The sequence below is a fragment of the Opisthocomus hoazin genome, chromosome Z (assembly GCF_030867145.1).
Source record: "Opisthocomus hoazin isolate bOpiHoa1 chromosome Z, bOpiHoa1.hap1, whole genome shotgun sequence".
Classification (NCBI taxonomy): Eukaryota; Metazoa; Chordata; class Aves; order Opisthocomiformes; family Opisthocomidae; genus Opisthocomus; species Opisthocomus hoazin.
Genome location: NC_134454.1, coordinates 33,451,693 through 33,479,365, shown reverse-complemented (window position 1 = coordinate 33,479,365; position 27,673 = coordinate 33,451,693). Strand labels below are relative to the sequence as shown.

General features: G+C 40.1%; 1 protein-coding gene across 1 annotated transcript in view; it reads left to right on the top strand.

Moving 5' to 3' along the window:
• Positions 1–27,673, top strand: part of SVEP1 (sushi, von Willebrand factor type A, EGF and pentraxin domain containing 1) — a 133,753-nt gene that overhangs the window by 11,533 nt on the left and 94,547 nt on the right. The window contains exons 2-3 of the mRNA XM_075410818.1: positions 8,250–8,505; positions 9,703–9,879. Of these exons, the coding sequence (XP_075266933.1) occupies positions 8,250–8,505; positions 9,703–9,879 (433 nt within the window). The remainder of the gene's footprint in view (positions 1–8,249; positions 8,506–9,702; positions 9,880–27,673) is intronic.

The window sequence follows — 27,673 nt, the reverse complement described above, 5'->3', positions numbered from 1 at the left end:
CGGTACTTAAAGAGTTCAAAATGTAACACGGACATTACAGACAGAATCCATGCTGTAGAAAGAGGGCAAAAGGTCAGGTTAATAATAAATGTGAAGAACTGGAAGTCAAGTATGTTCCTCTCATACCACAAAACCACAGAATCACTGAGTTGTTTTGGTTGGAAGGTACCTCTGGAGACCATCTAGTCCAACCCCCCTGCTCAAAGTGGGGTCTAGAAGATCAGGTTGCTCAGGACTGTGTCCAGTTGGGTTTTGACTATCTACAGGGATGGAGATCCCACAGCCTCTCTGGGAAACCCGTTTCAATGGTTGATCACCCTTACAGTAAAAATCTTGTTTCCTCTGTTTAAGTGGAATTTCCAGTATTTCAGTTTGTACCTCTTACCTCAAGGTACCGATTAGAAGAATCTGGCTCCATCTTCTTTACTCCACCCCTCGAAAGTATTTGTATAGATGGGTAACAGGACCTCAAGTCTTCTTTTCTCTAGGCTGAACAACACTAAATCCGTTAGTGTTTCCTCAGATGACATGTCCCTGTGTTTCCTGGACATGAGCATACCTGGCTTTTTCACCTGTTTGCTTGGATTTGAGGATGTCTCACTAAGTTGTGAGACTTAACTCATGTCACACCTGCCAGTTCCTTAGAGATGCTTGGAAGTAAGTGTCATGGCTAAGCAGAAAAAAAAAAAAAGTTTAGTTAGGATTCTTGCACTTTGTTATTGACAAGAGGTTGGAAAGTTCGTTCTCAATTATGCAAAAACCACGTATAAGTTGGAAAAGGATAAAGGGCAAGTGGAAGATGGCTAAATGCAGAGAAGGTGACACTGCAGGAAGGTGAATGTTGAAGATAGAAAGGATGAGAAGAATAGGAAAGATTGAAAGATACATGCATAGATTAAATACATTATTTTGACAACCCACCCATTGTTGCATAAATTAATAATGAGAAAATAATTGGTAGAGCTAGTACATTATTTAACTGAAGTGCAAATCATTGTAATACAAGACTAGACCAACATGAAATTGCTAACCTCTTTTTTCCCTTTTTTTTTAATTTCTTTTTTGTTATTATCTTCAACAGACTATTATTGGGGCACTATTTACATATCCAGATTAATCCTATAGATGTATCTTTTTGCTGAATTATGAGTGCAGTTCCTGCTCTGGGAATATTCAAGGAGAGGTTTTATATTAGTTCATTTCTCGCTGTAGGTAACAGCTCATTCTCTAGAGCTTGTGTAGCAGTGCAGATAAGTGGTGAAAGGTAACAACTGGAAACCAAAACCTCGAACTGTGGAATATCTTTCAGTTCCTCTCCTGAAAGGGGCAACAGAACCTAAAGATGGGCCAAGATGTATTTGAGTGGAGCAGTGAAAGTAGCGGTGTTCAGTGACCAAAATAAAAGGTGGTGAAACCAAACCATTGCTGGTTCAGAGGTGGGCAGAGGAGGTGTAGTCAGTCAGCTCTTTTATGTAGAGGAATAACAACATTTGTGTCATGATTAAGGGGAACAGTATTTGTCACCCCCTAGCTTTGCACTACTCTTGTGAGATGACCAACTGCCTTAGGATTGCTCAGGACTCAGTCATAAGATGCCTCAACTCCACCAAAAGCTATGGGATTTTTTTGTTTCCAGAATATGTATTTACATAAAATTTCCTACCAGATTTGGGCTTTTTAACCTGCAGGAAGGGTGAAAGCAAAAGAACCTTGAAACAAAGGGTGAGCTTCGCAGAAGGATTTAGCATTGCCATTTCCCTTTGTGAATGACATGCAGATGAGCTTCTGAAGCCATCCATGAGAAATTAAGGTTACTGTTTTAATAATCTGCTGAATATATAGGTCAGATCTATGCAGTGTTTCTTGTAATAAAGTATAATTTATTCATTTTAATGTAAGTTTAATAGTGATTATGCTATATGTGGTTATATTAATTCTGTAATATTATAGAATGGGAATCATTTCTTTTCTCGTGAGCAAGCAATCCTCTGGGAAAAAGAATCGTCTCGTTCTATTCAGAATTCATCCCATGGTGTATAGGTTTTATGTCATTCCTAGGGTGAAAACAAATTCAGTGTAAGTGGTCTACTGGTATAGCAGAGCTGAATGGCTCTTTAATTGAGGGCTTTCCGTCTCAATTCTGAGGTGCGGTGATGATTCATCCCAACCTGTAACAAATTATGCTCCCTTTGTAACTCTTAGGCAGCGTATTGCCTCCAGGGTATACAAGTAGCTGTGTAATTTTTGTGATGAATGCTTGGACAGTATTATTTTGAAATCTAGGTTCCAGCTTAAACCTTTTAAGGCAAGCTTCTCCTGGCAAGGATCCTGGGGCCGTCTGATGTTGTCTAAGGCTCAGTTTGTAAAGTGAGACACATAACCCATTTCAGTTTGTTTCCCTTTAGACAGATATATTAATAGCCAGTTCTGTATGGTCAAAATCTTCTTTAAAAGCAAAACACTGGATAAGGACAGAGATTAGGCCCAAGATCAAATGTTCACAGATTAGATGCAGAACATGTAATTGAGGCAATAACAAAGAATCTTTGAAGATATCATTGCTGTGGCTGTCAAATGGCTGAGAAGTCTTTGATCTTGGATGCTACTCATCCCCTGATTTTGTCTTACAAACTCTATATCAATATTAAAACCACAAAAGTTAGAGGTTTAGCTGATTTTGTGACTGTAATGATAGGATTTTGTTTTGCCTTGCATTAGTGAATTTCTAGAGGAGGATTTTGTACGGCAGCTTTTGTTGCACAAGACTTCATTTTTTAGTTGTAAGGACTGTTGCTGGCACAGAGTAAATGACGAATCTGCCAGAGATTTGTACACACAAAACAGAGACTGAATACAATACAGATGGTAATAACTTTTTGCTAATGTGAAAAAAATGTTTTATTTGCAATCTGGAAGGATTACTGAAACTGGCTGATCTATCACTCTTGTGAAAGATGCGTAGACAAGAAAATAGGTACTAAACCAGTCAAAGATGAGGTGTTTCTAGTGGCCCATGCATTTCTTTGCAGTCTTCAAGAGCATTAATTGTTTTGCTTTGTTTGTACTTCCTTTGTTGTTAATTTATAGTAGTGACCACTTGGGCTCTGTTCTCAATTAAACAGGTCATTCAGCACCTTATTTTGAGTTATGGGTGGTGCTCATTTCATTTGATGGTAAAATCAGAAGCAGATGTGGATATGCATACCAAAGAAGCAGATTCGCAGGATCCTTGTAAATTCTGAATACTGTTTATTTATTGAAGAACCTGACAATTTATGAAAGGACTACAGAGCTTTGTCATGAAAAAAAGTCATCTTTAGATACACTCCATGAGATTAATGCCGACTGGTTAAATACATTGAACCACCTCTGTGTGTTCTTACAAGTTTAGGGATAAAGTGAGCAGACATTTTAAAATGCATGACATTTCTGTTGGGAAAAAATGGCTTTCAAAATTATTTTCTGGAGAGGGAAAGAGAGAGGTGTCTTGGAACAGAAGAATGTGAGTCGGGGTTAAAAGGAAACAAAAATTGTGTGGAATGCCACGCAAGTATTGGGGAGAAGAGGCAAAACAATGGTGACTGTTACTTGGATTGTCTTAGAGGCTTAGATGTCTCTCCCCCCCCCCCCCCCCCAAAAAAAAAAAAAAAAAATTCTGAATGTTTCTTTCTTTCGCTTGTTCTTTTCCTCTGCTGTTATACAGCAGGAATTCTGTGTGTAGAGTTACAGCTGCAAGACATGAGGGCCAAGCTGTTCAGTGGCTTTGTTTTGTTTTGATTTCTAGGGACAATATGTAACAATCCCATCTATTTGTCTGTGTTTCTCTACTCAGATCCACTGGTGCCTGAATATTGAAGTCAGTCAGGTAGCAGCTTCATGCTCTCTTAACCTGTTAGCTCAATTTGTGTCAGTGTGTGACAGAAGTGGTGCCCCAAAGAGGAGGTTGCCCTTTCAGATGCAGCGAACAGAAAAGCTGTTGGCTGCTTGCTTTATCTCAGGCTCATGTAGCTAAGGGATATTTGCCCCTCAAAAATGGTCTTTTCCTGATGCTTCTCACTTACTCTAACCAATGACCCACATATTTTGAGAGGGCTTGGTAAGTCATTTTTCACGGGAGTTACAGCTAGAGAACCTTTCTTGATCACACAGGAAGACATGGAGGGTTTGAGTACTCTGCACAGCAGTTGCAGAGGACCTTGGTGGCAGTCTCGTTTTGTAAAGCAGAGATCCCTGCTAATTTACTAATCAGAATTAAATAGTCCTTTCTGAGATCCATGTTGTCCTGGCTAGTCTACTGGGGCTCAAACTAGTTTGTTCATTGGCCATACAGTCATGTCCCTGTATTTAGGGAAAACAAAGAAGTTTGATTGCTACCTATTATGAGCATCACTTCTGGAAAAACTAGGGCTATGTGTAATGCCGTCCACTACCTTCATCTGCAAAGTTTGTGCAGCTTTGTCCTACGGACAGAGGGAAACAGTGTTGAAAGGATATTACTGAAATAGTAAAGCTACATCCTGCCAAAATGAAGCTTTGTTCCCCCTTCTGTATGTGTTATGACATAATTGCAAGTTGAGATCATATTCTGCTAGAGCAAGCTGCGTGCAGGTGGGATCTTCAGAGAATCGCACTGGCAGTCTCCATCAGATCTCTTAACCCAGTGCAAGTTGTGGTTTCTTCCTCAATTACAAAAGTTCCACAACTTGCATATATTTGGGGTCTATTTTACCACTTTTATTATAAATGTGATTTGCAGATTGAAAGTGCTTTTTGCAAAACTCAGAGATGCTACAGCTGCAAACAACCAAATAAGTACGGATGGAACATATGTTTTTCCTCATCTTGTTTTTCAAAATAAAAGCCATTTCACTGAAACAGCTTGAGAGAAACATCCTGAGTGGAAAATTTCAGCCTGAATACTTAAGAAGTTGGATAGATGTTTAAGTTGCTTACATTCTATTTTAAAATAGCACAGTTAATGCTAAATATGTTAATTATGTTTTAATCGTAAATGGCACTACCCTCTCTGCCTGTAATTCGACTTGTCTTAGACCATCCTTTTCAGATTGCATTTTGAAATGAGGCATTTGTATTTTTTTCCTACTTTGTGTCTTCATATTGTCTTTTGCCTTGTCTTTATTTTCCTGATTCTTTTCATTCTAGTTTTCCTCTTAATTCTATTTTTTCACTTCATTCTGGTTTTCCGCTTACGACTTAAGCAACATGAGGAACAATAGGTTTGGTTTGTGAAGGGTATTTGTGTCTGCAAGAGAATTTGGTTTCACTCATTCCCTTTGGGTTTTGCATACAAGTAGTAATAAAATCGAGCCCAACAGCAGCACATTGCTTGGCAGTCTTTCAGACCATGGTGCTAATGGTCTGCGCTTTGATTTGTGGTATGTGTGCTTGTTTTTGTTTAGTAGCTACCTGAAATCGATGAATTGCCAGATCAAAATCAAAGTGTTCTGGAATGTGGCCTGGCTTACTGAGAAAAGTTAGAAAATTTCTGCAGGTTCTTTGAACTGGCCTAACTTGTAAGCTTTTGATGGAGTTGAAAACGAGGCGATTTTACTTTAGAAGTCTTACTTTAAGGTTTTGTAATAAGACTACTCAGTTCATCTCTGTTTTTGGAACTGGTGTTTGTGAAAGGTGGCTTAAATACATTTACTACTCATTATAGAGTGACATGATTTCTGGAGTATCATTCAAAGGTTTGTCACATGGGGTCTATTGTATTGACTGTAGCTTGCACAATCTGTTGAAGTGAACATGGTAGTAGTTTGTGTGCTACCAAGTTGAAAGTCTGCATCTAGTACCTACTATGTAAGTTCACAGAGGAAGTAGAAAGTACACCTTCACAACCCCCTGCTTTAGCGCCTCAGACAACAGCTGGTCACCAAGAGCAGGCTGGTGGTGGTCCTGTATTTACTCACACTCTGACAGGCAGTGGCTAAGTATGAGTGGTAACTCCATAGGGTGATTTCTAGTCCGTAGCATGTTAACATTGCATTTTTGCAGGTGCTCTGCCTGTTGTCCAGGAGCAAACACACCTGGAGAGTAATTAGCGCTAGTGCACTGCCAGACTGGAAGGATGAAATGGGCAGAAATCAGTGGGGCATGTCCTCACTCAGGCACTACTGAATATTGTCACAAAAGTTTTGTGTGAAGTATTATGAGGGATGATCCTTAAATCTGTAGATGGCAGCAGGGTGGAAGGGGCTACGGGTGGTTTTTGAGGCTACAATGGACAAGCTGAAGTGGTCTTGGCAAAGTGATGTAAGGGAGAAAAGCACAATTCAACAGTGACAGATGGGGAATGCTATGCTGTAGTTAAAATAGCCAACAATCCAAATGCTTGTTGGGAGAAGACTACCAATAAATCGGCCTTATAATTTAATGGATCAAAACATAAGATGACGTTAAAATATGTTAGATCATATTTGTCTCCTCAGACTTGCAAGAAAAACAAAAATGTGTCACCAACAGAAAATCAGTTGCCGTGGTGGGTGATACAGACAGAAGGATTTTGATCTCTTAGGAGCAAGCAGTTTGCACACAATAAAGAAAACTGAGGGTTCTTGTAGTCACTTGTTTCTTTTTCTTCAACTGATTACCTGGTTAAACTTCATAATTATTCTCTCTGACTTGACGTTCAATCCTGGAGTGCATGATGCCATAGGAAACTGTAAAGATTGTTGTCACACATTGGGTTTTGTTTTCCATGCATAAAATTACAGTTTTGAGGACTGTTTATTTTTCCAGGTTCCAGCTTCCTAGTGCAGTTGTGCTCATAATGAAGATTCAGTAGATGACTATAGTAAGCATGCTAAGGGTGCATTTAGGGAAGCAACTCACCCTGTGCATGGTTACTCTTTTGAAGCTTGTTTAGTAGGAGATATACCCAAATTCTTTACTTTTTGTTTATAGTTTACTAGCCTGGCAATGACTAGGAACTTGTTTCTATCTAATCCCATGTTCTCTTCTGTTTCTAAAACCTGTTCAACTTCCCTTCTTAGAGGCTTATAAAGCCTCACTGTCCGCACCTATATTTTTTCATTGCACATCAGGTATCTGAGATGCCATTTAAATTTTAAAGACTACGGTTGCTGACAGAATGTCTTCCATCTCACTACGTTTTCCTTCATATCCATGCACACGTATGTACGTGCTTTGTGGTGTGTTCTCTGTCTATTCATACACTATTAAATTTCTTGTGGCCTTACTGAGTAAATAACTCTTTTCCATCTGCCTTATATGGCAAGAGGATGATACAGGCACTGTTTTGTTTTCCAGAAGTTCAGTAGATATCACCTGTTAGACAAGGAAATGGCAGAGGGAAAGTGGGAAAGAACATGTGGAAATAAAAAATTTGCAGTCCTGTGGCCAGATAATCACAGTGTAAGCTTTAACTGCTCATAGATTCCTTGTATAAAAAGTTGATGCTGTGTGTGAGAGCCCTTTTCAACTTTTGTATCTGTGGTTTTGACTGCTTCTTCACTTTCCGTTGATCTATCTGTCCCTACAATTTTCCAAACAGATCTGTAGATTTTTTTTTATGAAAATAATCCCTAATAAAATAATTTTTGTTCTTAGTTACCCTGTACAAACTGTAGAGGATTTGTCCATAAATTACACATGGAAAGCCATGATAAGGTGAGTGAGTGTGCCACCACTTGCAGCATATTTGCAGCACATTTTCATGGTGGGGTTTGGTGAGTTTTCACCCACCTGCATGATAAAACAAGTTTGGAACCAAATGGCATTTGTGTGCTGAATGGAAAAGCAACATGGGCCAAACTAGCAGCTGAAATGCACCCACATCACTCCCATAGCACTGAGACAGCTGGCAGCATCTGAACTGTGGTCCCATGGGTCTTGCACTAGATTTTGAATGTTTGTATTACCTATTCAGACTGCAGTCTGAACAAAGTTGCTAAAGCACTGGTCAGGATCATTGCTGTCTGACGCATGGGTGACCTCATCAGTCAACGTGAAAAGCATCACAATTTCAGATCATATCATGATTTCTGTGACTGAGCAGACTGTGACCATCTGAAGTGTGACTCAGTGGTTGGACTTGTCTAACCACGGGCTCTGCTTGCAACTGATTGATCTTCGTTATAGTGAGTGATCTTGCAAGGACTTAATCTGGCATTCAAATAAAAGGAGCCACATCATGGAGGAAGCAATATACAGATCAGCTACTTCTAACCCTTTGCTGAGGTGTGCAATTTCATTTTCTCTTCCAGCAAATATTACGATATGCCCGTGGAAATGCCACAAAGGTGATATTTCTCATTACTGACGGATATTCCAATGGGGGAGACCCAAGACCCATTGCAGCATCCTTGCGTGAATTTGGAGTGGAGATCTTCACCTTCGGGATATGGCAGGGGAATATCCGAGAACTGAATGACATGGCATCCCATCCAAAGGAAGATCACTGTTATCTTCTTCACAGTTTTACTGAGTTTGAAGCTCTGGCACGCAGGGCTCTTCATGAAGGTATTAATATACTAACCTCAGAAGTCTGCAGAGAGGAGAGAGTTCTGAATAGAAAGATCTCCAGTACTGTCTTGTAATAACATTTCATGTAGTATTGATTCCCCGCCCCCCTCCTCTTTCTTTCTAGTAGAGGTGTTCATTCCTCAAGTAAAAGGATATACTGTTTGTTTGACTAACTCGTCATCAACAAAACGTGAGCCAAATTCTCCTCCTTGCTATATACATGCTTACCTCTATTCAACTCTTCATTTTGTCTGTGAAGGACAGACTATGGTCTGGGCCCAGTGTAACTTTTGCTTGAATAGATGAACCTTGTAGTCAGATACATGGTTGTGAAATAAAGGCACCTAGTACACAGCTTAGGACTAGCCTTAAACCCTTAATACTTGCTGGTATTTTACACAGCAGTAAAAGCTACCCTGTTCAGAACTGATTTAGATCTCTGTGTATAAGGGAAATATAATTTATGCTTATGACCTTATACATTCAGTAAAACTGGAAAGAGCAAGGGGTAGAAAGAGAGTTTGGACTGTGGTTTTATCCTTTTTTAATCTGCTGTATTCTAAAAAAAACGTTCTTCCTGAAAAACAGAAGTTTAGACTAGCAAGTGAGAACACACGACTAGATCTTTGTAAGCCAGTGCTGCTTGTTTGAGGCTTAGAACATTCATCAGGCTAGTCATTATGATTTATTTGCTACATTTAAATTTTTAAAAGCATGCTAATTTTACATAAGTAATGTGCTTTACTGCCATTTTGTTTGTTCCAGATAAGGTTTAATTGGCCTATGTGAATGTGCCAAAGGAAAGATTTTTTTTTTAATGTGACCAACTGGTTATACATGCCGTGACCAAATGCTCTCATGATGCCCAAGACGGCATCCACCAAAACTGGGAAAATCTATCTCAGCAGCTTCTGTTGGGAGTGAGACTGATTGTGGCATGTTAGACTCAGATGAAGCTGAGTGAGAAAATTTGAGGATATTTGCAGCATGGCTTTCAGTGAGCCTTTTTCCAGAATAAGAACACAAATTTTTTTCTTACATTTTGAGTGCAGCAAGACGCTGCCTCATGCTCCTATCGCTACTGCTTGGAACTGGAACTTAGAGGTTTTAAGAAGCATTTCACTTACTGACATACTGTGAGGCTGTGGAGGACCTCTATGTGGATTTTTTGTTAATAAATTGATACTATTTCAGACCTGCCCTCTGGCAGCTATATCCAAGAAGATATATCGCATTGTTCATATCTCTGTGAGGCAAATGAAAACTGCTGCGACATCATGGCAAGCTGTAAATGCGGCACTCACACTGGCCAGTTTGAGTGCATCTGTGAAAAAGGATACTATGGGAAGGGACTACAACACGAGTGCACAGGTGAGTCTCCTGTCTCTGTGCTTGGGCTTCTCTGTATACCCTGAATACATGGCTGATCTAGCTGAGAGCAAAAAGCTCTGTTTGGTATTATGGCGGTGAACCTGGATCAGAATGCATCTGAGGCCGTTGCAAAACTCTGGCTGGCTGAAGACTTAGAATAGCTCTAGCAGGCAGACTCACCTTGTACCTTGTCTCCAGCAATAGCCAAGAGAGATGCACAGGAAAGAGGTAAGAACAGGGCAAATGTTCTGACACAGTATAAAGCACTCAAGTGCTCTTGGTAAATTTTTCCTTCATGAATTTTGCTGATAACTTTTTAAACTTTCATAAACTTTCCTGTTTGGAGAGGGGCTGTGATATGTGGATCTTTGCAGGATAAGTCCTTGGTGAAACTTGCAGTCAATTAAATGTTCTTTAATTTTCTCCTGTTTACTTTCAGTTGCTAAACAGGAAGAAGGCATTTGGGTCATTAAACAGAAACTTGTCATCACATTTTGCTAAGATTGTTGTTGTTACTGCTTTTTGGAAAAGTCTTTTTACTAGTATGCTTTCAAAGTCTACAGTTGAAATAACAACAATTTACAGTTCTTTATTGTCAGAGAAGGTATGCAGGTTTTATCCAACTCGATTTTTCTAAGACAAAATTTTCAAAATTGTCAGAGCATATCTGCACTCTGTTATATTTGTTTTGTGAGCTGTGTGAAAGGAGTACGTATAATCAAATATTTCTCAACTAGAAAAAAATACAGTATTTATGTTAATCTTGTTTGTATTCCTGTATTCTCACTTACATTCTGTGTATCACAGTTCTCATGAGATGTTTCGTCATGAGATGTGAACTAAGTGCGGTGGATCTATGGATCATGGTTGTATAGCTGTTTTTTGAGGGCCATGCTGCATTTTAAATGTGACTTTCATTACATGTAGAGAGTCTCTTGATGTAACTTGTAAGAACTGTTTATTCTGTGCAGAGAATAGACACAGGCAGGTTTGTAACCAGAAGCTAAAGAATTCATTCAGGGGAAGGTTTAACAGAGACTGTGATGGCTGTATGCCTTCACAAGGAGGATTATAAGGATGGACTGAGGGATACAGACTATACATAACCACATGATGGGGCAAAGGTGTTGTCTGTCACCAGTGCAAGAAAGGACTGAGATACCCCAAGGTTTGTGTTGGGAAGTTGGTCCATTGTATTATACTCCCTGCCAACTATCGCCTTGTGATTCACCTTGTGCCTTGGGACCATCTTTGCTTTGTTCTGTCTTAAGAGAAGTAGGTAAGCAGGAATTCGTTGGGCTTTGAACGCAACATGAGTAGAGGGATGTAGAGTAAATGTCAACACTGGCACATTGGATCAGAATATTTTTTTATTGAAGTGGGTACGGCTTCCTTGTGTGCTTACTTGTCTCTAAAGGAAGGTACATTTACTCTAAAGGAAGGTCCATTTTGCTTATTTTCAATTGTAATTCTGATTTGTTTCAGAAAAAATCAAATTTTCATCTGAATTTTTTCTTTTGTAATGGAAGTCAATTTCCTCCACTTTGAGTGCCCTAGTAACCTATTGAACAAAATAAACACAGCATTTCTGCCTCTATCAATAACTTGTATCATTAAATATGTTCTGAGCTGTTCCTAAAGATAGTGGGCCTATCATTTTAGAGTTACCCTTCCTACATGAAAGGATCTTTTGATGGGGTGAGCATATGTGTTGAGTGCCACCAAAAATGATAAATGTCTGATTTCTTTAAATGGGTACTTCACAGCTGCAGAGGAAAGTTTCATTTTGACATCATCAACAGGTGCTTCCAAAGTAAGTTTTTAAAAGGTGTTGGTATTAGATACACTGCAAATAAGCTGATGTTTGCAGCCATCTGCTGTATATGTGAAGATAATTGAAGAAGCATATATATATTTTAGGGAGAATTTGACCTGAGTAACTCAAGGCCGTTCTTTAAAATGTATCTGCTCTGCTCAACTGTGGTATTCTTCTTTAAGACAGACAGAAACAAGAGGCAACGTGCTCTTTAAAGGAAAAACAGCATATTTTGAAATCTTTTGTTCTGAAGAGTATTCCAACTGTTTTTTTCAAACATTTCCCAGCTGAGCATAGCTGTGGATTTGTAAAGCATAAGGAATCTTAAGAATGCATCTTAACTTTTCTTCACTGTGTATTGTGCAGGAGGACTTTTGGCAAGTTTACAGTGACAGGACTTACATTTTAATTGGACTGCTTTTAGCTTTTGATTGGTTAAACTGGCAGATACTCTACTAGCCCATGTTTGCTTAATACAGTGAGGCTTTTTTAAAGGATGTTTTATTAAGACAGGAGATTGTTCTTCTGCAACATATCTGTTCTTTTTGCTATTTTAGTTATTTTCTGTATGCTCTTGCACTTAAGCATTACACCACCTTGCTGTTGTTTATGGTTTTAAACGTGAGTGATCAGAACAACTATGTAAAAATTGTAACAGTTCCTTACTTTCCTAATTACCTGAAAACACTCTCTAGAAAGCTTTCATAAAATAAAAAGGAACCACATGCTTTGTGCCAAAAAGTAGAAGCTGGCTTCAGTGTCTCACCCCTGTTTTTTGTAATGTTTATGATGTGCCACAGAAGGAAGAACAGACTGACTGTTCTCTGCTTTAAAAAGCAAACTAAACAAAAGCTTCTTGGCCCACACTAGGAGCCTCATGCAGCCAGAGACATCTGTGACAAATGTGGCAAAAGAAGGGAGAAAGAGGAAGAACAGAGGAAGTATCATAACCAGTCCCAAGTATTGTAGACTACATAAACACGTCCTCTTCAGTAACATTTCACTTTTTTTTCTCCTTACTTTCCTTGATTACAAATGTTGAGTTTCAAACTGGAGACAACCCAACAGAAGTACAGAGGTCAGCAAAAATAAATCTGTGATTTCCACTATCTAAGACTGTGTCTTCCATTCCATTAATAAAAAAGTGGGCTGTTCAAGTCAACTGCTTGTTCCGTGTAAAAGTAGAACAGATCTCCAGATCTCCATTTGTATCTCCTTCTCTGTCTTAGGAAGTTAGGGAATGTGTCTTTAACACAGCCTTTTTGCACATGTCAGCTTGACCTCAGTGCCGGGGAAGACTATGGAACAATTCATCCTGAGTGCGCCCACCAGGCATGTGAAGGACAGAAACAAAACCAGGGGATCAGGTCGAGCCAGCAAGGGTTCATGAAAGGCAGGTCCTGCTTAACCAACCTGATCTCCTTCTATGACCAGTTGACCCACCTAGTGGATGAAGGTAGGGCTGTGGACATGATCTAGCTGGAATTTAGTAAGGCCTTTGACACTGTTTCGCACAGCCTCCTCCTGAAGAAACTAACTGCCCATGGTTTGAGTGGGTGTACTCTTCACTGGATAAAGAACTGGCTGAATGGCTGAGCGCAGAGAGTGGTCGTGAATGGAGTTAAATCCAGCTGGTGGCCGGTCACAAGTGATGTTCTCCAGGGCTCAGTTTTGAGTCCGGTCTTGTTTAACATTTTTATCAGTGATCTGGATGAGGTGATTGAGTGCACACTTGGTAAGTCTGCAGATGACACCAAATTGGGTGGGACTGTCGATCTGTTTCAGGGTAGGAAGGTTCTGCAGAGGGATCTGGACAGACTGGATTGGTGGGCCAGGGTCAGTCATGTGAAGTTCAACAAGGCCACGTGCCGAGTCCTGCACTTGGATCACAACAGCCCCATGCAACGCTACAGGCTTGGGGAGGAGTGGCTGGAAAGCTGCCCAGCGGAAAAGGACCTTGGGGTGCTGGTGGACAGCCGGCTGAACATGAGCCAGCAGTGTGCCCAGGTGGCCAAGAAGGCCAAGGGCATCCTGGCTTGTATCAGGAATAGTGTGGCCAGCAGGAGCAGGGAGGTGATGGTGCTTCTGTATTGGGCACTGGTGAGGCCACAGCTCGAGAACTGTGTTCAGTTTTGGGCCCCTCGGTAGTACAAGAAGGACATGGAGGTGCTGGAGCGTGTCCAGAGAAGGGCAGCGAGGCTGGTGAGGGGTCTAGAGAACAAATCTTACGAGGAGCGACTGAAGGAACTGGGGCTGTTCAGTCTGGAGAAGAGGAGGCTGAGGGGAGACCTTAGCACTCTCTACAACTACCTGAAAGGAGGCGGTAGTGAGGCAGGTGCTGGTCTCTTCTCCCAGGTAACTAGCGATAGGACGAGAGGCAATGGCCTCAAGTTGCGTCAGGGTAGGTTTAGATTGGATATTAGGAAAAATTTCTTTACTGAAAGAGTGGTCAGGCATTGGAACGGGCTGCCCAGGGAGGTGGTGGAGTCACCATCCCTGGAGGTGTTCAAAAAATGTGTAGATGTAGCACTTCATGATGTGGTTTAGTAGACATGGTGGTGTTGGATGGATGGTTGTACTCAATGATCTTAGAGGACTTTTCCAACCTATGAATCTATGATTCTATGATTTTTTTCAGCAAGACTCTCCAGAGAAAGCTCATTTTTAAGTGGTCTCTTGGGTTGGATGACCTTTTATGTTCACCGTGATGCAACTAAAGGATGATACCCATCATGTTCATCTCATCAGTTACCTCCTAAAGCAGGACCACAGTTATTGGGGATGTCAGGAAACTTCTCTTACAACCAGTAGTTTCTTAAACTGTTGTCTTACAACCAGTAGTTTCTGTTGTCTAACATCTAGACCCCATTTTTTGCAGCATAAGGTATCCATGAAGATGATGTGCAGTTGGTGGGGCACATCTAGGAAATTAAGTGCTTGTGGTCTATGCTAGTTAGTCCTTCTTTTGGTTTTTTTTGGTCCACTGCTTCGATATAATTACTGAAGTGTAGAATTTCACCATATGTATGATTGTTCAATAGGTTGCTAAGGCTTTTATTTAGGAGTATGCAGCATGTCAGTTACCATCTGCACAGCCAATAGGGCAACAGTTTTTCTTGCAAAACAGCACATGGATTAGATCTGTAAAGAGCCTTTCCAATGAAACCTGAAATCATGTGAAAACAGTGACATTATTTTACAAATTTTAATTCAGAACATATTAACTGAAAGGACTTTAAACTTTGAGGATTTAGGTCCAGCAAGACAGGGGAGATCTGCATTTTGTGGTTTCTTGGATTTTGGACCCAATTTTCAGCTAAGCATTTTTTCCCATGATATTTTCAGGATTGTTCTTGTTGCGAATGCAAAACAAAACCTAATGTTCATGAGATGAATAGCTTTCTAGTTAGAAAAAAAATGGCATGTTTTTGTGTTTAGTATAGTACTAGCAGTTCTTAGTCAGATGGGAAGAACTGTAATTCCAGTGGTGATTCCAATGGCCTGGTCAAAGAAAGCTAAACATCTCGTCTGCCATGCTGTGTCCTTCTTCCCTTCCTTCTAATAGTAGCTTCTACCCCCCTGGAATCTGGGTCACCCTTTCTCAATACTCCTTTCCAGGAGGTGTTTTTTTAGCTACCCTGTTGGAGTTACTGACTTAATAAAGCTTTGCCAACAATCTTGAACTTGTCATACTGTATGTGGAAATTTTCACTAAGCTTACAAGATCTCTTCAAGCCCCAAGGCACACAGAGTTACATATCATAACATACACTATACTCTTCTTGACAGAGGGTGCCTGTCATGGATCTGGAGGAGAACCACCAGCAACACGCTGAGATTCCACTAGTAATTGACAAACAGGGAGGGAAAAGACAGCAAGAGAGGGAGTGTGAAAAAGAGAGTCTACAAAAGTCTCCAGCCACAGTAAAATCTCAGGCTAAATTTGCCTATTGAATCAGAAGGTTTGAATCAGTTCACAGAACTGCAGATTTTCAAGCTTGTTGCTTGCTGTCTCACAAGGCAGTGCCATTTCATTCTTTCATCTGGTGAATCTGCATCTTAAAACTGAACAGGAGTTTGTTTAGGTTCCTCTTCTCTCCTTTGTTCTTGATTTCTGAATCAGGAGAATACTCTTCAGTTCTAGCTTAACTGTCACTAAAAGGAGGCTTCTCCTGAGACCTGCAGCCATTGAAAACTAGTAGATTGAAAAAGGAGCATCTCCTTGAGGAAAATGTGAACTGGCTGCTAGTGTGCTTTCTTGTGCCACATAACCCTGCAGATCTTGATAACCAAAAAGAAGAAAGCAAATAAAAAATTTAAACAAGATGAGCTGGAAGAACTTGGATTATAGCTGGCCAAGGAAGCTGAGATGTACATGGTTAATGAAGCATTAATTAATGCTTACAAAACCTGAGCAGTTTGGAGAGACCTGGAGTTGCATTCATTTGCTGTACAGACAAAAAAGCTTGACTGGAGGAGAGTCCTTGCTCTGTGTGCAACACCTGTCAGTCAGTGGTTCTCCCCTTTTGCTTAACAGCTCTCTAATCATGAACGCCTTTCTGTAACTCTTTAGGGGGAAGAGATACTTTTGTATACTTTACTCATCTATTTGTAATTTATTCATTTTTAAAAATGCTTCTCCCAAGTGGAGCCTTCTTCTGTTACAGCCTCTCTTCAGTGTCTTGTTGACTGTGATAATACACAGACATTCTATTGTGAATATACTGTGTTGAAATGACTAGCTGTCATGTGAGAAGAGAAAACAACAAAGCAGGGATCTAAACCAAGAGGAAGTATGCAAAATACCCATGACTAAGCAACGGTGAATTGATGCCTAAATAATACTGGCAAAAACATTCCTTGCAGTCATTCTGTGTATCTTTTCTTTTTCTATAAATCTTGTTTGACTCGTTATGGGTAACAGTTTGAGCATAACATCGTGATGGTTAAATACAGAAGAAATGTAAATAAAGTGTGGTTTTCTAGTGAGGGTATCATAACATCGTGATAGGTAAGTACAGGACAAATGTAAATTGATGTGGTTTTCCATAGAGTGTACTGTAAGACAAGTGGATCGAGAAGGCGGATACAGGAAAGAAGTGCTATAGACAAGGCTATGGAAGTTTAGTAGGTTAATTATTTTTTAAGAAAATCTTTTTAGGACTTCTAAAAATGGTACAAAAGCAGTCATATTTATTGTTTGCATAAGGACTGGAGAAGGTAGTTTTTAGAGATATTTTATGTGGAAAATAAATACATCTGGAAACATGCAGACATGCTTATCCAGATTTTTTGTATGGACATCTACTTTCTCAAAAATTTGTCCCCTGTAGCCACAAGTTTCCTGGTTGGCTTTTAGAAATTCAGGTAGAGATTCTCCTGCTTGTTGCTATAGGAAGAAAAGCAAAGCAAAGGCTGAGTAAAAAAAGGATTTGAATGATGTAAGATTTTTCAAAATGGAGCACACAGTAGAGAGAAATTTCTTTGCTTTGGTAATTTACAAGCATGATGTCAGTAAATTCTTCATGTGAGGAGGGTTTTTCTTGGTAGGAATGACTCTGACAGAGATGAATGTTAGCTTGCATGGTACTACAGTAGTTTGGCTTGCATTTTAAGTGGCTTCTGGCACCAAAGTAGTTTGTTTCCCACCTGTACAACCTGCTTTATGAAAATGGAGCATTTGTGGCAGTGGAAGCTTCTTTTACTGAATTTACGCCTTGAAGTCTTATGACCTTGTACCTGCAGAGTGACACCGAGAAGGTTCCTACGGCACAGTGTGTATAAAGTGATAACGGGCTTTGTCAGTTGCTGAAGTCTTTCTTACAGTACTGTAAAACCTCTAAGATCTGCTTTCCCCATGTGAAGCCTTTAAAGGGAAGCAGTACCAAAATAATTTAAGTGGCAACAAAAAACTGATGAGGTTGGGATTTTGTTTTCTTTCTTCTGGGATCTAAGTATTCACAACTCAAGTGGGGCAGATCATGCAGACTTGCTTGGGAATTATCCTTTGTTTTGGTGGAGGATTATTGTTGTGTTTAAGATTATGTGAAACTCGTCGTTTCCAAAGTCGAGTTTTAATCCAAGTTCAGTCCATCAGAAAAACTCTTTAACAAACCCCAACTTTCCAACCATCATAGAAAGGTGGAAATTTTAACATCTAACTAATGTCGTTGCTTGCAAAATTGTAAAAAAGGTCAAAAAAAAATTGGTCAATTTGTTTTAAGTTTATTCACCTAAACAAATTATGTGTGCAGCTACTGGTGTTTTTTAACCGTATCCATAGTTTTGATAAGCCTGTTGAAGCGAAGAAGAGTATTTCCAGTAGTGTTAATGAGTTTAAGATCAAGTCCTTGGAACTGAGTGACTCATTTTCTCTCTTCTCCAGGTCTTATGTAGCAACTTACATACATCTTCTGTTGCAAAAGTAAAAAATTTAAGTAACATGATAGCTAATATGGATAATGATGTTTCACTGGTATAGAATTTTTCTAACTGCACCATGTGGCATATTTTCTTTGCATTTAAAGCTGAACTGTAGTGGAGAAAGAAAACCCTGAAACTAACCGAAAACCACGAACAGAGAAGTTTCTTGTGTATACTGGCACCAATTCTGAGGAAATTCTTTAAAAATAAAGTTGTAGGGTGAAGGTGAAAACCCAGATTCAATTTTGACATATTCAGACCAAAAAGCAGAGGTGTAGTTTTATGTCTCTCTGCAGTATTGAAAAACATCTCATTCTTTACAACTAGGTGTTATCTGAGGCTTTAGAAAATAAGTTTCCATACCAAAACAGACTGTTTCTTTTGTATTAAGTACAGAGCTATTTTGAAATAAACCTGATGGAAAGGTGGAAGGCGATGCAGAACTTACCCGTTTTTCCTTATCTTGGAAGTGACTTTTCCTTGTCACCTCAGAATGTGATGGAAACAAAGCCTCTGGCCAAAGTTCATATATGCAATTAGAGGAGAAAAATCAACCATCTGGAGGGCTTGAGAGGAGCAGAAACCATGCTCTGAGTAGAAATAGACATGACATAGAAATATTCTCCGACTTTCTGTGCTGATCAGACTTAGGCTCTCCCTGGAGCACCCAAGCTGGCCTTTGGCCACAGTATAACCATTGCAAGCAGCCGTCACAGTAAGAAGGCTCCAAGTGTAAATACTGCAGCAGATAGGTTTAGTCTTTAGTTAAGTCACTGTAAAACCTTTACTGTTAAGCCTGGGCTTTGCTTTGAGTCTCTAGACAGGATAAAAAGCAGTCTGTCTCTCCTTCGTTGAGATTTTACATGGTTTGAAAACATCCTTTTCCAGCTGTGCAGTCCCAGGTGAAGTGAAAGTTTACAAACTTTGTGCATGAAATATTCATCAGCCAGTTGTCACAGATTTTTGTCACAGATTTTTAAACAGTTTAGGCTCATGTCATTTTAGCATAGGCCTGCGATAAGCCTTTTCCTGGTCTTGCAGATTTGAGAATCATTTTCAGGATTGGGACTTGCATCATACCAAACACTTACTGGAATGATTATCTGTGCATTGAATCCCATAATGAAAAGGTTTTTACTGCAACATTCCTTGGTTACCTCTACGGATTACATGGTGTCGTCTTGCCTTCACTAGCTTTTCAGAAACACGTAGCCAGGATGTTTTCATACACACATACACACACATACACACACACATATTATTCCTGAACTTGTGCCAGTCTCACGAATTAAAAGCAGACATCTTAGCATTCTGTGAGCCTTTAAGTAGCTTTTGTCTTAGAGAAGAAAAAACTCTAAATTCTTGAAAGAGTGCATCAGTGATAAAATAAGATGGCAGTATACAGCAAAGAGTGTTGACTATGGAAATGAGGAGAGAGGTTAAGAGACTTTGAGCTTGTTTTAATCAACTGTTTTGTCCCTAGTGGCTCTCTAAGGCTCCAAAGCATCACCTTTAAGTACTTAAGTCATTCCGAGGATGTAATTTGTACTGTGAGTAACTCGTAAAATTTAGCCTTAGTGCCTGTGCATGTGAGGTTGTGAAATAGGTACTGGGATTCCAAACATAATGAAGTTGCTCCCAAAATCTTTTCAAATCTGATTCATTTAGCCAGACTGGCGCATAGCACTCTTAATGTGACCTTAAAGTCACTGTGCCTCTGCATTTGGAGTGTGATGGATTGTACATGTTGTGTTTGTCACTTAGTCAAACAAATTTGACTCTTAGCTCTCAGAATCAGTTTTGATTTGAAAACTATTTCCAGTTGAACACAGAGTGTGGGAATATTTTCATTTTATTTTTAAATCCTTGTCTTGACTTGTGCTGTGATATTCATTCTACCCAGGCCAGTGAATATTGCAAAGTGTGTTCTCTGTAAGTATGACTACTGTTCTTTTCAACATTTTAAGCAAAATTATCTGCCTCTCATCCAACATGAAGCAAGTATTTTGTATTAAATGCAGTTTGCATCATTTTGCAGGTATTCAGAGATGGTCGTCTGTTAATTGCCCTGGGTTTGCTGAGAGGGAGAAGAAAATGTAGAAGCAAAGGTGCACAAAGCTCATCGGGTCATAACCCACAGCTAAATAAGTCATTTTGACTTAAAGTCTTTCAAGGGATATTTACCCAAAAGGCAATACAGATGTTCCATTTGGTCACCATCATAAGAGAGGAAAGATAGTAGCGAGAAGGGATAAGATGGCTTTTTTGTTGCGTCTGCTGTTTGGTCCTGTCCAGCTGACTTTTCTGTGCTTCCTGTGGAATATTGTCCGCCAGGTTCCTCAGATTATTTCAGAGTCAATTCCAGGGAAGAAGCCCTCTCTCTCTGTCCTCTACAGCTATGCTCCTTGCTTCCTCCCGCTGTGCACATTCTCTGTTTCTTCAGCCACAGGGGTCCAGAAGTACTTCAGACTCTGGTACCACTCCAGCAAAGGCCCTGGGCAGCAAGAGGAGTATGCTGGACAAAACAGCATGATGAAAAGGGGAGAAAAGCCCACTCAACTTGGAGCAGAATTAGGACGAATAGGTTGCAGACATTTTATGATAAATGTAATCTATCTGCCAGGTATTCGACAACTAGAAGGAACGGGAACAGTTGGTGTGCTGTCTTGTGAGCAGCCTTGTTTTCTTCTGTCACTCTAAAATCTACTGCAGATGGCCCAGCCTGCTCACCGAGAACCAGTGCCGACTGCATGCTGTAGTATGACCATGTCCCTGGAGAATGAGAAAGAAGCAACACAGATCAGTTTCATCAAACAGGAAAATTGTTTCTCCTGGGTTTGTTGGTGTTTTGATGAAAACAGAAATCAGGACTCTGCACAGAAATGGAAACCTCTTCAGGCCAAAACCCTGGGGTTTAATTTGTTACCATGCAAAACAAAGCCAGACCAGCAACTCACACTTCCAGTGCAGATGTTTTAGTAGGGCTGACATCTGAATGTAGTTTGAGGAGATGAATTTTTTCTCACTAGTCTGTGATCTATTAAATATGAAGTGTTTTCCTCCACAAGAATGGGAAGAATGAATGGACCTTTGCAGGGGGGATACTGAGAAAGGTTAATTTTATGGCAGTTTGTATAATATAGTTAATCATATAGTCTAATTGTAGTCATGTTGTTTAGTTACAGTATTTGGATTACATTTTGTATTCTATAGTATTTGTTTAGTATGTAGTATCTGGGCCTGACAGATTTGAGACAAAACCCAATACAGTTAAGCACTAAATTGCAGCTTTTCATTAGTGTAAAGCATAGGGGAATGGCAAAATCTCCATCTGTGTAGGTGTGTGCAGCTGTACTGATTTTACACAGAGCTGCACCCTATGGTAACAAGCTAAGATCTGGCTCCTTCTCCTGGCCAAAAGGCAAATCTTCTGGGTTTTTCTCCATGAGAGCAAGAGAAACATTCTGAGGATAGCTAAAAAAAGAAGTGGGGTTTTGGCCTTCAAAGTTCAAATAAAGGGCGCTCCCTTGTAAATGCCATAGTAAATACCCACACAAAGTTTCCATCTCCTTGTGGCGTGTAGTTTGTTTTCCAAACAAGAATGCCAAATGATAAAGTAGAAGAACTTTCCTACACTGTGTCTGTTAATGTTGCATGTGTTTTTTCACAATTATTACTATTAATTCCAGCTTATTTGTTGTTTAGGGCTTTACAAAATAGTCCACAGTATAACATTCCTATTACTATTGTGAAGCTTACCTTCAGCTTCAGTTTTTACAGGTTTATGACAGGAAAGTGCTTGCTGTACGCTGACTGAGTTTCCCCAGAAAAAATCTTATCTGGAAATATACATAGGTGTTATCAAAAACTGTGTAGAGACAGGAAGTGTCAGCGTTCTGGTGGAATGCAGAAACACCTACATCTACATGGGCTGAAAATACTCATAAGGCACATTAATTTGAAGGCATATGTTTATATTCTGAGCTTAAGCCTGTAAAAACACCTGGAACTTTGGAGGAAAATGTTGGCCTGTTACTGTGTTTTTTCTTCCTGACCCTCATTTTACACTTTGCACATCTGCTCCCTTCAGAGCATCCTGTGAAGCCTACGTAGGCCTGGGAATGACAGTCTGTTGAAGCCTACTGTAATAACTTTAGCATCATAGGAGACAAGTCCATTCCATCTTACAGCAGCAACAATGTGTGTGCTCACTCTGGGGAGTCCAGACTAGTGTAGAGTTGCTCTAGTACCTTTAAATACAGCAGCTAACTAGTTTAATCTTCTGCATCTTTTTTACCTCTGTGGCACAGAGATGCCATAGGGCTCAAGACAGAGGGGGTGGAAGAGGGGTTTGCCTGCAGAGGTATGAAGTGCTGCAAAAGTTACTTGTTCAGTTAACTCAGTTTCAGGACTAGGTTTTTCAAAGTACAAGAGGCAGAGAGACTGAACAGCCTTATTCTAAGGAGTCATGGTGTCAACACAAAGCATAAGGAATGCTTGCCAAACCTCATGGTTATACACCAGAAGAGCCATGTGTAGTTAAGCTGGTCTTTGTTTTGGAGTTCTATTATCACCTATCTCACAGAGACATTAGTTTGTATACTTAAATATGCTTTGATCCTCTAGCCCTATTGCTGTTGTCAACTTGGCAAAGAATATCACCTGAAATGCAAATATTCAATTTCCCTCTTTTCAGTCTAAACCTTTGCCTCAACATAGTGAGGATCAAAATATGCAGTCACTTGCAAATCCCTTCACTTCAATTTTTATGTCATTGTGAATTGCAGAAGAGTAAAACACATATATAAATTCTGCTCTTTTTCATTTCTGAATGGAAATTCAAAATACAATGCCTTACAAAATACAACACCGGTTTTAAAACATGGCACTTCTATGAGCACCCATATTCTTCCTGGTTGGCCAAAAGCACTTCACAAAACTGTCCCAGTGGCAGCAAAGGGTGGTGGTTAGTACACGGCACAGGAGTGCACAAAGGCAAGGACACTTGGTCTTCATTAGTGACTTGATTTCAGCAATGGGAGTAGCCAAGCTGCATTCATGTATGGCTTTTTTAGGTGGACCAGTAGCCCACCTTGTGCCCACAGTCCAAACCCATGAGAACAGAAGTAATGTGAACACAAAAAAATGGACAGAGAAGCAGCATACCAGGCTCAAACACTGAGGCCCTCTCTGCCAATATCTCTTTAATGTAACAGTAGCTGAGGATTACCTTCATTCCTACCTTTTCCACTACTTAGCAGTAATGCTCCTTTTTGATACTCATCCTTGATAATGGCTCTCCTAGCTTAGGTGCCAGAGGGGCTTGGCCTAGAAGCAGTACTAATAACCATACTGTGGCCCCAAGAGCACAGTTTGCATGGCCTTCAGTTCCAGTTGACACATGAGGTCTCAGGCAGCCTCCAGGATTCTGCTGTCTTTACTCTCCTGATAGCTCTTCATCATTACCAGCAGTTCTTCAGCCTGGGCACTTTCTGCTATGCCACAGGCAAGAAGGCAACTTGCACCCTTCCCATGTGGGAAGCCCCTTACTGTCTTCATGTTCCCCCACTTCTTTTTATCTACCTGTCCTTCAGGATGCAGGTGATGGATTACAGCTGTTACTTGTCTGTTTTTTGGCTCAAGGCTGAAGCACAGACAAGTATTGAAAGTAACAAGTTCAAGATCTGTGCATGTGATGCTTCACAAAGTTGTCTGTAACGTCTCAAATTTCACTCCCTGTGATGCTGGAGATTGATTTATTCTCACTACTTTTAAGGTCATTTTTGGGAGGCCTTCTGTGTTGAAATGGAAAGTGCAGTGCCTCATACATTCTTGTACCAGAGGGGTAGTTTATCATCTGTTGCTTGCATCCCTCACTGGTTCACAATCTACAGAAGTGCAAGAAATTAGCCAAGAACTTGGCTTCAAATCAGGAAAGACTAGGATATTTTTAAACAGCATTAATTATCTTGTGAACCTAACTAATTGGAATCAAGCACTGCTTAGAAACAGATTTTCTAGCTAAAAATCAGTGGTTTTATCATGTCTTAGGTCCATTAAGCCGTGATTTAATAATTATTGCTGGTTATGTTTATTGGTTGTTTTTTTTTTGCTTCAGATTGTAGTTAAGAATGTTCCCTCCTGCTTATTCTCCATCTCTGCAGGTGTAGATGCCCTTGTTTACGGCAAAGAGCTTAGAAAACGGGCATACATTTAGAGAAGGTGGGACCGGAAGTGTGGCAGACCTTTTTCCTCACAAAACATACAAAGGATATCACTGCCCTTTAGAAAGAGAACAAGTGATTCTGCTACTTCAAGGTGGAAAAAATACCCTTGAAGCTGAGAAGAAGACGGAGAAGTGGGACATTCAGCACAGTTTCACTTTGATGTACAGAGAGGGTGAGAACCTGGCAGTTCTAGAAAGTCTCTCTCTGCTTTTCCACTGCTCCCTGTCTGGCAGCAGCAAAAGGCTATTTCATTCTAGTTTAAACAACTGCACTTCAGTAAAACATTTGTATGTAACAGGTTGCTACTTTAGCACGTGTTTGGTCTATACTGATAGCAACAAGGGGTCTTGTGAACCCATGACACGCTAGCCAAGGATTCCTGCTTGGGAGAACTCCTGCACTGCAGAAGGTTAGGTCTTTGCAGAGGGGCTATGGGATGGAGACCAGATTAATGCTGTCTAATGGGGGATGCAAAGGTGTTCAGAAATGTTTTAATGGAGGTTCTTTCCAGAAAGAATCTTTGTCAGACTGAGAACTAAGTCTGTGTGTTTGGTTGTGGTACTGAAACATAATGTTTTTTATCTTTAATCTTTTCTACCATAGTTTTTGCGGTAGTAAAGTTCACTTTGTTGGCAGGCACAGGACTTAGTACTTAAAACACATTCCTTCAGTTCGATTCTGAAGTGACCCTTTTGCTTGCAGCTGGCACTGCTTTAGCAAGAGTCAGATCCATCCTTGAGGACTTCCTTTATGTCTTGCTAAGAAATGAGAGGGGAGAAGGACAAGCGAAAATAGGGGAAATGAAGCAAGAAGCAGTCACTTCTCCAAATGTTTCTGGAGCAAGTAGCAGTTAATAGTGAGCATAGTGATCTAGTTGTTCTCTCAGTACTCTTGCTTTCCATAAATAGGACTGTATTTTGATCTACATATTTAAATAATTTTAAAAGAAGTCAGGAGATGCTGTCAGTATCCATAAGAGTTTTGCATGAGGAACGGAGAATAGGATTTTTCACATTTTTCACAGTAAATCATGGGTATCAGTAGTGATTCCAGGAATAAAGTAGAATCTGTAACATCAAGATTACAACATTTCACTGAACTCTACACAGGGGTAGCTGTGATAGTTTCACAATATGTAAAAAAAAAACAATTGGCAAAACCACCACTTTTTATTTTCTGATTACTGGCCTGAGCCATTGCATGTGCTTCAGCTCTCTTAAGTTAACCAAAAACTGTCTAACTCTCACTCTGGGCTGCTAAGTAAATAAACATGGAAATAGTGACATATGTTCTCCATCTGCACAGTCATGTGCTGTATCTTCAGTGCTCAGAAATGTTACTTAATAGGAGTAGAATCACTATTGTTGAAAAGTATATTTAATGATAAAAAAAGGGATATGTAAAAGAGGCCAAGTTTGGCACCTAATGTAGTAGTGACAGTTTATTGAGGGTCTGGCAGAAATGGCTTCACTTTCCTGTTTATAAAATAGCTTTTACTTGCTGCATTCCCCATCTGTGATTCAGCAGCTGGAACTACTCTGATCTGCAGAGAAAGGAGGCAGAAATAGGTATCTTTTTTTTTCCTTTTTTTCCTTCATGATCATATGCACCAACAGCTGCTGGGAGTGGGTGTTGGAGGCAACAGCAGAAAGGGGGCGTTTCACATTAGACTAGTAAAATAATTCAGGACTATACATGCTCCTGTTAATATTTTGCCAGAGAGCAAATTCACAATTTTTGCCTGAATAAGAAGGAGAAAATCTGAGTATGTGGAGTCCCTGACTCCTCCTGGGTTCCTCGTGCGACTTGCTGCTCTCAGGAAAGCCAGTTTGTTCAGTCAGTTTGACCAGAGATTAATTTTAAATTACACTCTTAAGTCCCAAGAATCATTGAACACAAAACTATATTCAGGTTGCCGAGTAGGTGAACACAATGGAAATGCATCTTGAAGCATGACGCATGTTCTTCACTGCAGAAACCTATCAGTGCTGTGAAGCTTGGGGTGCATTCTTTGTTAACTTCTAAACCCCAATCCTTTATTTTGGTTAAAATTACCTTAGAGGAATCCCAGGAGAAGGTGATCTGTTGAATTAGCTGTGTAACACAAGACTCTTGCTCCCTGCATCTGGAAGAAAGCATAGGCTGTGCTGAGTAACAGCTGGCTGAGTTGTGGTGATTTCTGTATGTCCCAAGAGCCACAGGCGAGGGAGGAGATTCTCACTTCTGTCCAGTGTCCTCTGGGTGTAGCACATCAGGAGTTCTTAAAGAGCCTTTTCTTTTTTCCCCCAGCCACAGCTCAGACTTGTCTCTTTCCGAGTAGTCTCTCTTTCCAGTTGTGGATAAAGGAGGATTGTTTCTTGTTTTCCAGTGTGTGCCTCTAGCTCACACAGAAGTTAACTGAGCAGCATACAGTGCAGCCCAGATGGAGGGTTTTCATTCTTCTGCAGTATCTAACTGCCATCACTTGGGATTTGGTCTAGGGAAAATTTTGGCCCTTAGGGCATCTGGTAGCTGCTTACTAGTCCATCCTGCTAGGGAGATGATGGATTATGTGTAGTTGTTGATACAATGAGGAGTAATGAAAAAGTAGGGAAAAGTATGAGTGACTTTGCTCCCTGCATCTGATTTGAATCCCCCTCTGCGAATGTGTCCTTTTCTTGGACTTCTCTTTTTCTTCTTGACCCAGAACCCTTTTTGTCAGCTGAAATGAAGGATAAAGTTATTTGATACATGGTACGATGGTTGGACCAGGTCTAGAGAAAACTAGGCTTCTGGTGCCTTCAGACAGATACTAGATCTCTGAAACAGGTATTTGTTCATCTGTGTGTAGGACAAACTAAACAAAATGTTGGGGTTCTTTCTGACAGAATTTGCTTTACTAAAGTGTGTCTATTCTTTTACAGTTTTGTAAAAGCAAAAATATAGCTTCACAGCAAGTGAAGAAAATAGCAGATAACTGCAGCTAGGACAGGGTGGTGATGATAATTTTCAGTGTTTATTTATTTAAACACCAGGAAGCTATCCAGAAGTCCAGGGCACTTACAGCAGTATTTAGGGTAGCATGTGCTGTCACACCAGCAGTGATCGAGGTTACTGAGGAATGTGTGTCTGTGATTATGGTGAAGACCATGTCCAGAGAAGCCTACTATATAGTAGTTCTGCTCTGACTAAAGTGTTTTCAGAATTTATTTTAGTTCTCCTTTTAAGTAAGGGTCTGATAGTGTGGGAAGTTTTGGACACAAAACCTTCACTTGTACGTAAATAAATTAATAAATAATCTCTATTCGCATGGCAAACTTTACACAATCAACTAAGTTAATTTCGCAGA